The sequence below is a fragment of the Chaetura pelagica genome, unplaced genomic scaffold (genome assembly GCF_000747805.2).
Source record: "Chaetura pelagica isolate M959 unplaced genomic scaffold, ChaPel_1.0 scaffold269, whole genome shotgun sequence".
In the NCBI taxonomy this organism is placed as follows: domain Eukaryota; kingdom Metazoa; phylum Chordata; class Aves; order Apodiformes; family Apodidae; genus Chaetura; species Chaetura pelagica.
The window spans coordinates 307,920-321,623 of NW_009954705.1; the positions used below are offsets into that span (position 1 = coordinate 307,920).

Genomic DNA, 13,704 nt, shown 5'->3' on the forward strand with positions numbered 1-13,704 from the left:
AGGAATAAGTTTTAACAGGCAGCAGCCTTGCTAATCATAGGTTTTCAGTTATAAAAATGCAATTCACTCAAGTCACATCCAGGATTGGAGAGACAATCCAAGATATTCTGAAAACAACTCCTTGTATTACTATGTTTACTTGCGAGTGAACAAAACAGCTACTACATGAACTACAGCAATTTCATAGATAAGCTAGTTAAGCACCTCCAATACATTACAGGCAGTTCAAAGAACAGACATGTTAGACCTTATTTACTTGTATTTTAGAGGAATCACTACAACTTTACTCAAAGTCCAAGGATTAATGCATACAAAGACAAAATATTCCTCTTGGTTTTATTCAGCTTGAGACATTAATACAGTATTTTTGGTCTGCAACTGAAGAGAAACACACTTTGATGTCACAGCTTCCTGAACAGAGGGATCACTGTTTTGTTGCATAAGGCACCATCAACTCATCTCCTTACAGAAATACTATGATTCATACCGAAGCTGACCTTTAAGCCACCACGAGGATTAAAAAAAAAAAGAGAACAAAACCACCTAAACCCTTTCCTTCAAGTCTAGTCTTCCCCTCTGCTGTGGCTGAGAGAAGCTACCAAGTCCTAAAGAACTTTCAAAAGATATTTACTGCATATGCATCAGCTGATACACCTCCTTTAGCCAAAAGAGATGAGCCTTTCTTCTCACCCTGAAAGCCTAAAATATACAAGAATGATCATTTGCACAGGGGATCTTCCTACAACAAAATCTTTTCACTTCCTGTGGAACACAGAACTCAAACAGTAAATCCTTAAATCCTCTGAACGTCCTCCTCCAATCCTAGAAGTTTTATCAGAAAAATTATCAGAAAATCTGGTAAAGATGTGAGGGTGGATTTTGTTTTTAATAATACTTCGCGAAACTGATGTTAATACATTTATTCTTGTTACTTACCCAATTTATAAAAAGAGCCTGAGTAAACTTGACAACTTCCAATGTCACCAGAAGACTGATTGGAATAAGGTTGTTGTACAAGATTATAAATGTCAACAGGTTGTATCCAAAGTTGACAGACAGCATTTCTGTGGGACAAAGACACACAGCATCAGACAGAAGGCAGACTCAGTGGTACAGCATAGGGGCCGTCATCTTTCTGCAGTTGACCTGATCAGATTTAGTAGCACTAAAATAATCTGCAAGTGTGTTGAGGCCTAGCACGAGGGCTTTAATATTGATTTCAATAGTACACATATAAAACACCCACAAAACAAATGCCCATATGTACAGCAGATTATGCCAGGTAAAGGGAAAGTTTGGGAAGGATATATATTAGGGAACAAAACATTTTGTGAACATTTTTTTCTAAACAGATGGTGACAAGCATGATATTCCACAACATAAGACAAATATGAAGATTCATCAGATGTATCAATTGCCCCAATTAAGAGGCATCAAAATCATTAGTACCTTTCAGAAAGTGCCTACTTGGCTCAGTGAAGCTAGAAAAGAATAAAATAAAGACTAAAATTTGTTCTTCTAAAATCTATCAGCACTGGCAGAATTGAGAAGTTACACTAAGGGAATCTGAGAGAACAAGTTGACTGTTAAACAGACACCTAGTAAATGAGCTAAGGCATCCTGCTTAGGCACAGGACCTGTTACTAATGGTGACAGCGTTAGGCAAGTTGCCCAAAAAATCTGCCAGCACAACTACTTCTAAATAGAAGGGAAGCATGGCCAGAATGGACATGGTTCCGCAGAAACACAGGAGGAAGGCTCCTGCTCATAGTGCTGCCCACAGCCTTTCTTTGCATCCAAAGTCTGTGTTCCTCTGTTCTTGAACCTTAGGGAGGCACTTCAGTCAGAATGCAGACCAATCAGCACAACAGAGTCACAGCCCACAGCTACAGGGTTTTCAGTGTTAAAGACAGTAAAAAGGTAGGGGAGCCAACTAGGAGGTGCCAGAAGTCCAAGACTGTTGCTGAAGCCTAAAAAAAGCTAAAACTTGAAGTTTGGACCCAGGTACCTCTAAGTGTGAGCACACATGAATGCCATATATTTGGTCCATTCGTAGAAAGATTACAAACACACTTGATAGGAAAAGGCTTCTTCCAATACCATCTTAATAGAAATTAGAGACATTTAACAAACATTTAACACCTATCTGCCTAGCCTGAAAAAATGCTTTTCTATATGTGGCAGTTACAGAATGGATAGAAATTGTGTTTTCTATTTACAAAGAAGAATTTATTCAGACTACTGTGTCATCCTAATTCATTACAGGTAACGTGTATTTTATTGGCACAAGTTCAAGAGTTTGCTCCATTCACCTTTTCCAGTATTACTTCCATAATTCAGAGGAACAAATTTAAACTGCCTCAGTAAAAAACAAAGGGAAGGTAGGGAAGATGCTCTGAAAGTTGCCGATACTGCTGCAAAACATTACACCTATCAAAAAACCAAACTCAAAGATTAAGTACTTTCATGCTTCATCTACCAGAATTTTTTTTCATTACTGTAACAATTGCAGTTCTTAAACTGCACCCTTTGCCAGGAGACACACTTTGCCATCTGTTTTGCAGTCATCACCAGAAAGACCATTTGCAGTTTGTAAGAACTGTTTGCAGATCTGCATCTCTAGATGTTTCTTACAACATATTTTACAGCTAGCTAACAAACCCCTCAAGTCACAAGTCTATTGGAGAGCAATATATTTCATCTTTAAGTGTTTGCATAAGGTCCATCTTTGATATCTGAATAAATTTAATGAGTGCAAATTAAATAAAACCCTTTAACAAGCATGCTAAAAGATCAGTTTTCTAATTACAAAGTAACAGAAGTCAGAATTGAAAACAACTGAAACACTATCCAGTAAATATGAAATCATAACACTGAGCATTTAACAGTTCTCTCTATAAAGACAGATCAGAATTTATGACTGAATAAGAGCTAGAGAAATCCTTTTCTTCTGTACATACGCATAAAGCTCAAGTCAGTACCATCAGATTGATGCCTGCTGTTCTGAAGTCAGGTAGTTAAATCTGATACATAAGGCAGCAGTACATGACCTGTTCTGAAAAAAATTCACATATGGTGTCTCCAAAGAGCTGTAACAACTTGAACACCAAATATCCAAGAATATTTCTCACCCATCTTCTGTTTCTTGCCTGCTCACTGGGAGGTAGCCCAGTGATATTTACCTAACCTTTAGAAAGTTTTATTAACAGAAGCTTCACTGGCAAGTTAAGTTACACCAGCCAATTCTCAATAAATAAATAAATAAATAAATAAATAAATAAATAAATAAATAAATAAATATAAGGCCATTAGAAGTTATCCACAGGCTTTGTTTCTTGCATTTCTTATTTTATACATTCATATAGGAAAGCTAAGAGCCTGGCCAATCCTACAGTCTGATACATCCCTACCAGGCTGTCTGCATACTCACTGTTGGAGCCAAGGTACCAGGTGACTTCACCATGTGTTCTGTTCCATAATAAGGCACCTACAGAACTCACAAGGGCCATCACCAGGAGAATACAGAACAAAACCAGAATCTGCATGTTGGTCACTTTTTCCACATTTGATCTCTTCAGGGGTGCTTTGGTTGAATTCTGAACAGTAGCAGAAAAAAGAGAGAGGCTAGCAGTGGCTTACACAAAAGGAGTAAGTTCAGTTTTAAATTTGTAGAGTCCATACAGAATTTTCTACTTCAATACTATGCAGCTCAATATTGTATGCAAAGGTCAACAAGGTAATAAAAGGAGTCAGTACTCCTGATGACTCCAAAACTGACAGGAGACTGGATTAAGAAAACCATTCAATTCTCAAGACCTAGCATGCTCATCTCCTGTCTGTCCATCCCACTGACAGTCAGCAGAATTAGCATGTCACTGGTGTCTCCAGACATTTTGTCATTAAGGCCATACAGAGACAGTAGTCTTAACCTCATTACTCTTTAAGTGCTAAAATAAGAGGTGGTCATTACTTCAGCTGTTAAACCTCAGTTTAAATGCTGTCCAGCTACCAGATAAAATAGTCATTTTTGCTTACATATTTAAGTGTTTTGAGACAAATACCTCAATAAGCATTTGTATGTACACACATGCACCCTCAAGTACAACAGTATCCTTGTATTCCTCAATCTCCAGGTCTTAAACAACTATAACAAGTCAAAACATTTCATAAACTCAGGTTCAAAAGACAAGAATAATAAAGGAAAGATGACCATTTTCTATCAGAATATGCTCTAGATCTCCTTAAAACTTTACCTGCATGAGTTTTGTATCATGTCCTGTATACACGACAATACCTAAGACCCACTGAGTGTTTCTCAGTTGTGCACCTCTTAGCAAGACCTGGTCTGGACCAACAGGAACAGGGCTGCAAAGCAAGAAGTGAGTGTTATCTAGAACTGAAAGATATACAAAGTATTACACCTTTCACCCTTACTTCCCCCTCAAAAAAACCCAAAAAACACCATTAAAAAATAATATCATGAACTTACATTGGCCACACAACTCAAGAGAGGGCAGAAATCTGCGTAAGTCCAATCCCAACTAAAGCACAGCAGGGCAAAGGTTATGTAAGAGAGTTGTTCTGGTTACCCAAAACTTGAAAGCTTATGTGGCAGCCATAATGCTACTCCAGACTCTACCTTGGCTCATATGCTCTCCCACTTCAAGGACAGGGAAGCATCACACTTGCACACCATATCCTCACATATGCCTGTATTAAACAAGCATCTTGAGAAAACTATTACCCATGTGGTTTTCAAGTGGGATGGCAGATCATCTACTCTTGCATCTGTCAGTATTCAGCACTTTTGCTCAAGGTGCTGGTTTTGTGCATTAAAACAGGTAGAGCAAGATGAAATCTATATGATCCTACCAACCTTTTAAGTTCTATGAATTCAACTACTAAAACTGAGTTCTTTCTTCCAGGAGTTGCAAAAGATCAAAGTCCCACTGATAAAGACTCCAGATTCTGAGATAATTTTTCTCTATAGATCTGAACTTGGCACAACCTTTGGCTCTATTTGGAAGGGAAAGGTTTCTGTCAGGTGAAGTCCCTGGTGACTGGAAGAAAGGAAACATTATGCCCATTTTTAAAAATGATAGAAAGGAGGACCCCAAGAACCTGTCAGCCTCACCTCTGTGCCTGAGAAGATCATGGAACAGATCCTCCTAGAAGACATGCTAAGGCACGTGGACAACAAGGAGGTGATCTGGGACAGCCAGCATGGCTTTACCAGGGACAAATCCTGCCTGATGAACCTAGTGGCTTTCTACAATGGAGTGACTGTATCAGTGAACAAAGAAAGACCCGTGGATACCATCCTATCTTGATTTCTGCAAGGCTTTTGACACAGTCCTCCACAACATCCAGCTCTCTAAGTTGAAGAGATATGGGTTTGATGGACAGACTATTCAGTGGATAAGAAATTGGCTGGATGGTTGTATCCAGAGGATAGTAGTCAATGGCTCTAAGTCCAGATGGAAAACGGTGACAAGCGGTGTCCCTCAGGGATCCGTACTGGGACAAGTGTTGTTTAATATCTTCGTTAATGATATTGACAGTGGCATTGAAAGCACCCTCAGCAAGTCTGCAGATGACACCAAGCTGGGTGGTGCAGTAAATACACCAGAGGGATGGGATGCCATCCAGAGAGACCTGGACAAGCTGGAGAAGTGGGCCCAAGTGAATCTCATGAGGTTCAACAAGGCCAAGTGCAGGGTCCTGCACGTGGGCCACGCAAAGCAGAGATATGAATACAGGCTGGGGGAAGACATGCTAGAGAGCAGCCCTGTGGAAAAAGACCTTGGGGTACTAGTGGTTCCAAAGCTGGACATGAGCCACCAAATGTGCAATTGCAGCCCGGAGGGCCAACCATATCCTGGGTTGCATCAAAAGAAGTATGGCCAGCAGGGGGTAATGGTTTCAAGCTAGAGAAGGGTAGATTTAAGCAGGACATTAGGAAAAAGTTACTAAATAAGAGTGGTGGATCAATGGAACAGGTTGCCTAGAGGTGGTGGGGGCCCCATGCCTGGAGGTCAGCTTGCTGGGGCTCTGAGGAGGTTCCTGCTTATTGTAGGGATGTAGGACTAGATGACCTTTATAGGTTCCTTCCATTCCAAGACATTTTGTGATTCTATTTCTTTTGTGTATCCACTGTAACAAGAAGTCCCTAAAAACCCTAACCATATCCCTCACTCTGCCACTCTTTAGGTGTTACTTTTGACTAAAAGCTCTACCATTCAAAATAAACCAACCCTCCCATAACAAGCAGAATACTCAACAGGAAGACAAAAATATGCCTTCTTATACTGGAAGATGCTTCAACTGACAACTTCATTATTAGCTTCCTCTTCCATAGCAAACACATGCTTATGACTCAGCACTAGAAGCACACAGGTAGCATTTTTCTTAACCAAATTAATTTATGGCTTTGTCACCAAATCAATACCTTTGACCATCTAAGCGCAGGTTTCCAGTGAAGTCGTAAAGATGACGGTTGGGTCCTTCACATTCTATCCTTCCAGATACTTTCATCAATTCTTCTCTTGACTGTAGACTAGCAGTTTGAGACAATCCCTGCAGAGATCATAAGTTTTTTTGTCAGGTTTGTTGGTGGGTTTTTTAAGTTATTTAGTAAGTCTTTCCTGCAAAGAAGATTGATTATGGACACATATGATGCTGGTTATATAGGATTGGTTTAAAACCCTCTACAAGATAGAGTTATACTACCTACATGATCACTTTGTAACCAAGAGGGAAACTGCATCCTCCAAGTATGGAGTTGCACATGTGCAGGAGAAAGGAAAAAGCAGCATAAACATGCCTGGCTTTTCTCTCAAAGTGTAGCTCTACTGATGCATTACTGCTGCTAAATATAGTCACCCCTAAGTGTAGTTTCTCTTCAGTCACTGCAGCCATTATCCCCTGATCCTACTCAAGGTTCAATCCATCATACAACTGTAGCCTATCATATTGCTACTCCATTCCAGCCCACACACACAACATTCCATTGCTTTTTCATCTATGAACACCTCTACTTGGGTGTGTTCTGGGTAGTGTTTCTTTTGCCAGATTTTGACTGCAGCACTGCAAGCCAGAATAAAGTCTTAAAAGGCCCCACAACCTTATCTTTATGTGTTAATGAAGAGTCCTGAAGCAATTAAAATCTGACAGGAACTCAAGATCTGATCTACCAGGCTAAACCAGAACAGTCACATGTCTACAAAGGTGGCAAACAAGCAGCAAGTGTACAGCCTTTTTTAAAAAAAGTAATCTGTATTGCAAAATCCTAATCCAAATTATTTTTTTTTTTGTAATGAAAGAGGGCAAGGATTCTGAACTCTTTAGAATAATGATGAACAATATTTCTTAAAAAAAAACTAGACACATCCAAATGAATTCTACTGTTTACCACAAAGAGAAAGCTAAAGACATAAAAAGGTTCTTTTCAGTACTGCACAGAGGCAGAAGCAACTGACAACTCAGCATCTGTGACAGCAGAAACTGCAGCTCTCATTACAAGCACAAATGCAGGGTGTTCTACTTTGACAAAACACAGTCAAGATCTGCTTAATCTGCCTTTGTGAGGTTATAACACTTCCTCCAGATTACTTCTTAGACTTGCACATGACACACTGTTGCTTGGGTTTGTATCTATTGAAAAGAAGGCTACAGCCACCTGAATAGAAATAATGCTTTTTTTAAAAAAAAATAAGTACTTATATTGCTGTCATGCAGGCTAGACTCTGCTTTGTAGCTAATATCAGATAGTACATGGAAAAAAAAAAGAAATTAATTTTGGTTTACCTGTCGTATTTTAAGATTTGTCTCCCCATCAAGATTAGCTGTCTCAATATAGCACATGGCTTGTGGTTCACTGTAACATGCATAAGATTCTCAGTTATTAAAACACAGTACTAGTACTCACTTTACACTACTTTTTCATTAAAATGGTCTACACTTTTTCAATACACTGCAGAAGACAAAAATCCACATTGGTGATATACATCTATGAATAAGCCAGCTAAAAGTACACATTTTAGAGACATCTTTGGATATGAACATTCTTGTCCAAGAATTGATAGTAAAAGACAAATCTAAATCAGAATGTTTACAATAATACAACAAGTCAACAAAATCAGATATCCAGTGGACTGATTGCCATGTTAAAACTGCTTCAGACTGCAAGAACAATAGATACAACACTAACTATTGGAAAGTCTAAAAAGGGGATGTAGAGGGTAGTGCCCTCTGCTATTGAGCTCTATCTGGGAACTGTACACATGAAAGCTCATGGCCAGAAGATGACCTTAAAATTTAAGGGCTTTATGGAGGTAAAGTCACTGCTAATCATCTGGGGAGGAGGGGGTGTTGAGAATCAGAAAAGGTACATAAGATTGAAACTGAGGGCTGTAATCTGCATCTTCCAGAGATGCTTCTGCCCTTGCCAAAGGAGGGGTGCAAATCTTCCTCACAGAACTGCAAACTTCCCATTAGCCAAGCTCTTATCAACACCTAGTATGAAGGAGGTCTGCTTAGGCAGCATGTTTGATGATTAAGGGTAATTCTATCAGAGTATTTTCCTGTCATGCCCCTTAAGATTCCAAAATTTTGTATGGCACCACCAAAACTGTTTTTCCTGACTGTCTTACCAGGCTGCTAAGGACTATCAGCTTACCATCTGGAACCAAACATGTGCTTCTTCAGCATATCACTTTCCATACATGTTGCTCATTTTTTTTCCCCCACAGAAACTAATTGCTTTTACAGGAAACATACTTAATTGGCCAGAGAGTCAGCAATAAAGCCTCCTTAGGATAAAAATTAAGACAGGTACATTCATAATACAGTAACCAACTAAATTTCTCTCTCCAGATAACTTTTCTTAAAAAAATTCATCATCTTTGTCTCCTCCTATATGAGGAACTAGAATCTGAACCCAAGAAAGCCACAGATGAAGTCCAGCTTGATTCCAATTTTGCTTCTGTCACAAACACCTTGTCTACTACAGCCTGTCAACTCAGGAGGGAGAGATCTTGCAATACAACTCCCTTAATTGCCACAGAAATGTGGAAGTGTCTCTATATAAAGTGTGTTTGACTTAAAATATTTTTTCCCCTTCATGCAAACATCTTCTCTACATAAAATTCATTTGATGTCACCTTTCCTCTATGGGGGGAAGGAAATAATCAATATATGAACAACTGTTTACTTAATCTCTGACAGTCAGCTCAGACAAACTTAGCACATACGAACAAAAGACCTCACTCTTTCAGAGCATGCAAAGCCTTCTGGTGAACTGAGGATACTTAGTACTATCATTTAAAAGAATCTTAGGAATAATATCAACTGTAAAGCAGAACTGTCTATAAATTGTTATTTACTTCAAGCAAAGCTTCTCCCAATTGAATATACTTTGGGTTAAATTATGCAGTTATGTGATTATCAAAGACAAAAGGTTAGTAGAATAATGTAGAACAAAAAAGCTGACCCATGCAAGTTAAAAGCTTTCTTAGCATAACGCATTAGAGAAGTTCTCAGGTAGAACAAATATTCCTCATTGTCAAAACAGCAAGTTACTGATGTCAAAGTATAGCCAAACTGCTTGTTAAGGTTGGCCTCTGCTTATTTAAAATTTGGCATTTGTTTTTTAAAAATACAATATTGTATACAATGCACTGAAGAAACCTCTGCTTTTCATCACATGACAGTTCAAAAAGACTAGTCTTCCTCATACAACTTTAAAAAAAAAAATTAAGCTTCCTGGAACAGACAAGAAGGATGAAGCAGAAAATGCAGTAGCTTAGAAAACCAGTTCCCTTAGAAACTGGGTCATCTAACAGAACTGTAACCTGAAGATCACAGCAACCTGCAGTCACTGTTGAAAAGCATGTGAATAGTAGGAAATTATGGGGAAGAGCAAAGTGTCATGTGGTTTGACTGTTAGAAGAAAACAAGTTCAAGAACACAAACTGCACTATTGTCTTGTTTAAATCTCATCTAAGTGGACAGTGGTCTTTATTTGGCTTCAATATTCGTAATACAATATAGGATCTAGATTAGTAGCAAAGTACCACTCAAATGCTTTTAGGAACTAATGACCAATTTTTGTTTGCCAGTACATTGGTATCAAAGAAATTGTCCTATATTTCACAAAAAAACCCCAAACTCAACAGTTTACTGTTGCAACCACACTAGAGGTGGGCTATACATGCAGTGTATCAAGAGACAAGAGGTAGACACATAAAGTTCAAAAGCTATTTTGCAGTCTAGTTATTAGATGCTGGCTGCACTAGCCTTTTTTGAACTACTGTTCGAAAGAAAACTTTCCTGAGGGATAGAAAAATATGCTAGAAACTCAGTGGAATTAACTGAAAGAAAAACCTTCCTTAATTAAATGGAGGGATCTCAGAAGGCCATAAAGCAACTGACTGCATGAAGCTTGTGTCCCCAGACCTTCAGCCTTCCAAAAAACTCAAGTATATACTTTGTGAATTATAGGTAATAGATAATACTATTCAGTCTTAAAGAAGCAGTCTTTCTTAAGAATCCACCTACAATGATACATTAATCATTGCGTAGTAAAGCACAAATTTGACACTGTTGAAATTCAGATGTGGAGATTTAGTTTAGTGTCATCTGATGTCTGTTTTTATTAATATCAGAGTCCCCTGCACCTCAGTTCATCAGACACATCATTTCCACACCCATTCAGGATACCTGGATGATATAATGACCATGTCTGCTGGAAGATGCTGCCCATTGGTGACCTTCACAATATCTCCTACTGCTACCTGTTGAGTCAGGGACAGAAGTACAGTAGCATGGAAAAGAAAAACAAACAGTTTGCTTGCCTGGAATGTTAGTTTGTTATTTTCTTTCACCCAATCAAAAGAAGAGTATCATGCACAGTACAGATAGAGACAGTGCTTCTGAAAGTCAGAGTACTTTTCACTGCAACTTTGGAAGTCTCAAAAGCTTTCCCTTTTCTGAATGGAAAGTAAACAATTCTCTTAAAACAACTGAGATATACTCAATTAGAAGGTGTGAATTTCTGTGGCTTATTTTGTAAAAATTAGTTTTCTCTAATTTTGCCATTACTCAAATTTCAGGTTGTTTTCTTTTCTTCTCTAGTCTTATTTAACCTATAGAAATATTTTTTCCTAATAAAAAGGTTATCTTAAAGCTTTACCTTCCTCTAGTATTAAGAGTTTCTCCTATTCCTCCTCCATATTACTCACCTACGTAGTCATCACTATCATTCTCCCTTAGCTCTCTTCAGATGCTTGTACTAGTGACTAGTAAGGAGCATTGCCTGTACAGATAGAATCAACCAGTTCTTCCCTGACCTTTAGTCACTCAAGATGTGCAAAGTCTTAATTTCTGGAATACTTAAAACCTAAGAGACACCTTTAACAGAAGTCACATATGCTTGGGACCTTCATTCTAAGAAGCACCACATAGCACTCTCTGAACAGTTAGCCAGGTTTGCCTGACAGGTACCAGGCTGCTTAGCACCAATGCACTCCTGAGAGACTGAGATGGGCTTGAAATATTTTTAACTCATTAAATTTTCAAAATTGAAGCAGATAGCATGTTTGAACAGACATACATTAGCCTTACTCTGATCTCACTGCAAAGGAATCCCTAACAATTTCAGCAAAAAAACCCACCATAAGTCTGCCTTAAGTGCCTTAATGTAATCAAGGTAGATAGCACAGAACTGTTATCCCTAGAAATAAACACACACCTAGACAACATGCAGATGCAGACAGGCCAATTCAGTAAGTGCTTAAGGGTATAAGAAAACCTCATTTCAGGTTCACCTTTAGGTATCTTTCAGTTCAGTGTTCTCACTACAAAGAGGACATGAAACAGTATGCACAGGCATTCAGCATGAGCCATCAGAAGCCTTGGCAAACTTAAGTTTCTACTGTAGCCTAACACCAGCAGGATTTGGTTTAGGTCTCTTGAGACAGGCCTACTTCCCTAGAGATTTTAAAAGGCTCTACTTTTTCCTCATTTATCACTTAACAAGGCCAATTTTCTCCTTTAAAAAGCATTAAGAGCCATGATTAGATCAATATCTTGAGAGATTTCAGCAAGTTCTAGAAATAAAGTGTACCAGGTCATGGCACAGGGCTTCACAGAACATAGGTCTTGAGTGCCTGAGGTTGCAGCAGGGCTTCTGTTCCTTACTTGAGCCAACAGCTTACTAATTAGTCTCAAAATCTAAGAGCTTTTTAGCATATGTAGCAAAGTCAGTCTGTTATGACTACCAGTCAAGGTAAGCACTGCAGTGAAAGTTACTCTTCTGGATGTAAGCTGAAAAACTCCTGATTATACCCTGGAGTGTACTAACTGTCCAAACAAGAACTCTTCAAACATTTCATTACCATTTGACAGAAACATGGTACTAGAATTTACAGATGAGTTCTCTGATGCCTTGCTCAGGGCATTTTTCACTATTGCAACAGATAGGAAGTCTCCCACCCCAAGTCAGAGGGAATTCTCACATAGTTTGCATTAACTCCAGCCCCAGAATTTATTCCAGCAGAAATAATTCTTGAGCACCTTCTTACATTCCCTCCCATTGCCGATTTTATTTACCTCTTTCCACATGATGTTCTGCCACATCCCATTTCTTAAAACTGGAAAGAAAGTTTAGAGTTGATTAGAAGGAATGCCCAAGATTTAGACAAATTCCAAAACAACTGTATCAGCTGTAATGAACATTAACCAGAATGAGAACTAACACACGCATCCAAAAAGTTATTTTCAAGTTGGGACCACACTTCTGTCCACAGCTGTTGCATGTGCATCCAACAAAGAGGAAGAAACTGCCCTTAATAGCTAAATTATATAATATTTTTGTCACCTGCTAGACAACAGTTGGTGTCCTGATTTCTTCTTGGCATCATTTCACACTAACATGCAGATGGGCAGTGTTTCTTGTTTGTAAAGTGACCTTCCCTAAAACAAAGGGCATTATATTATTGCCCAATGACAATCAATACCAGGAAGCATCTCTGTGTATGACTTAACCACAGATTTTCACTTCTCACCTTTTCCCTTGCATTTTATTCATTGTTTTGACTCTAACACATTCAATCTCTCTATCATATATATTGGTCTCATAGAATTGAGACTTAATTGTCAAGCAGGCTCAAAGTCCTACTCAAAAGCAAATATAGGCCTTGACAGAAGAAGAATCCTAATTGATGAAGCTCACATTGGGAAAAAAAAAGCAAACAAGGTACTGAAAGAGGCCTTAGCTTCTGTAATGCCCAAGTCCTAAACAATTGTTTTAATGTACTCATTGATAATCCACTCTGGAACATGCTTTTCCACCCAAGTAGTTCCCCCAGATGCTTCTAGAAATACTTAATACCACCCTAACTGCAAGAGTAAAGTAAAAAATTTCTGCTGAATCATTGCTGAGCAACTAAATCCAGTCCATGAACACCTAAACTCAAACCCTTCACTGAAAGCAGCAGCAGCCAGTTTTTAAATATGTTCAAAAAGTGGAGTGTTCAACACCTGTTAGTTGAAGAGACCAGCCTACTAACAGAATATTTTTTTCCTCAGTTCTATGCAATTCTCATAAGTAGTTCATTTGAAAATAATACAAATTCCCAGAAGACAATTCTTATGGATACAGCCTCAGCTGTCCCTACTCAGGTTTGCATACTTCCTAAGCAGGAA

The 13,704-nt window shown here is 38.6% G+C and overlaps 1 protein-coding gene across 1 annotated transcript in view; it reads right to left on the reverse strand.

Annotated features, from left to right (window-relative positions):
• ATP8A2 (ATPase, aminophospholipid transporter, class I, type 8A, member 2) overlaps positions 1 to 12,641 on the reverse strand; it is a 270,225-nt gene extending 257,584 nt beyond the window's left edge. Inside the window, exons 1-6 of the mRNA XM_010005627.1 lie at positions 12,610 to 12,641; positions 7,807 to 7,876; positions 6,449 to 6,576; positions 4,254 to 4,365; positions 3,431 to 3,596; positions 937 to 1,064 (exon numbers count right to left, since the gene is read on the reverse strand). Of these exons, the coding sequence (XP_010003929.1) occupies positions 937 to 1,064; positions 3,431 to 3,596; positions 4,254 to 4,365; positions 6,449 to 6,576; positions 7,807 to 7,876; positions 12,610 to 12,641 (636 nt within the window). The remainder of the gene's footprint in view (positions 1 to 936; positions 1,065 to 3,430; positions 3,597 to 4,253; positions 4,366 to 6,448; positions 6,577 to 7,806; positions 7,877 to 12,609) is intronic.
• Positions 12,642 to 13,704: the final 1,063 nt, after the last annotated feature.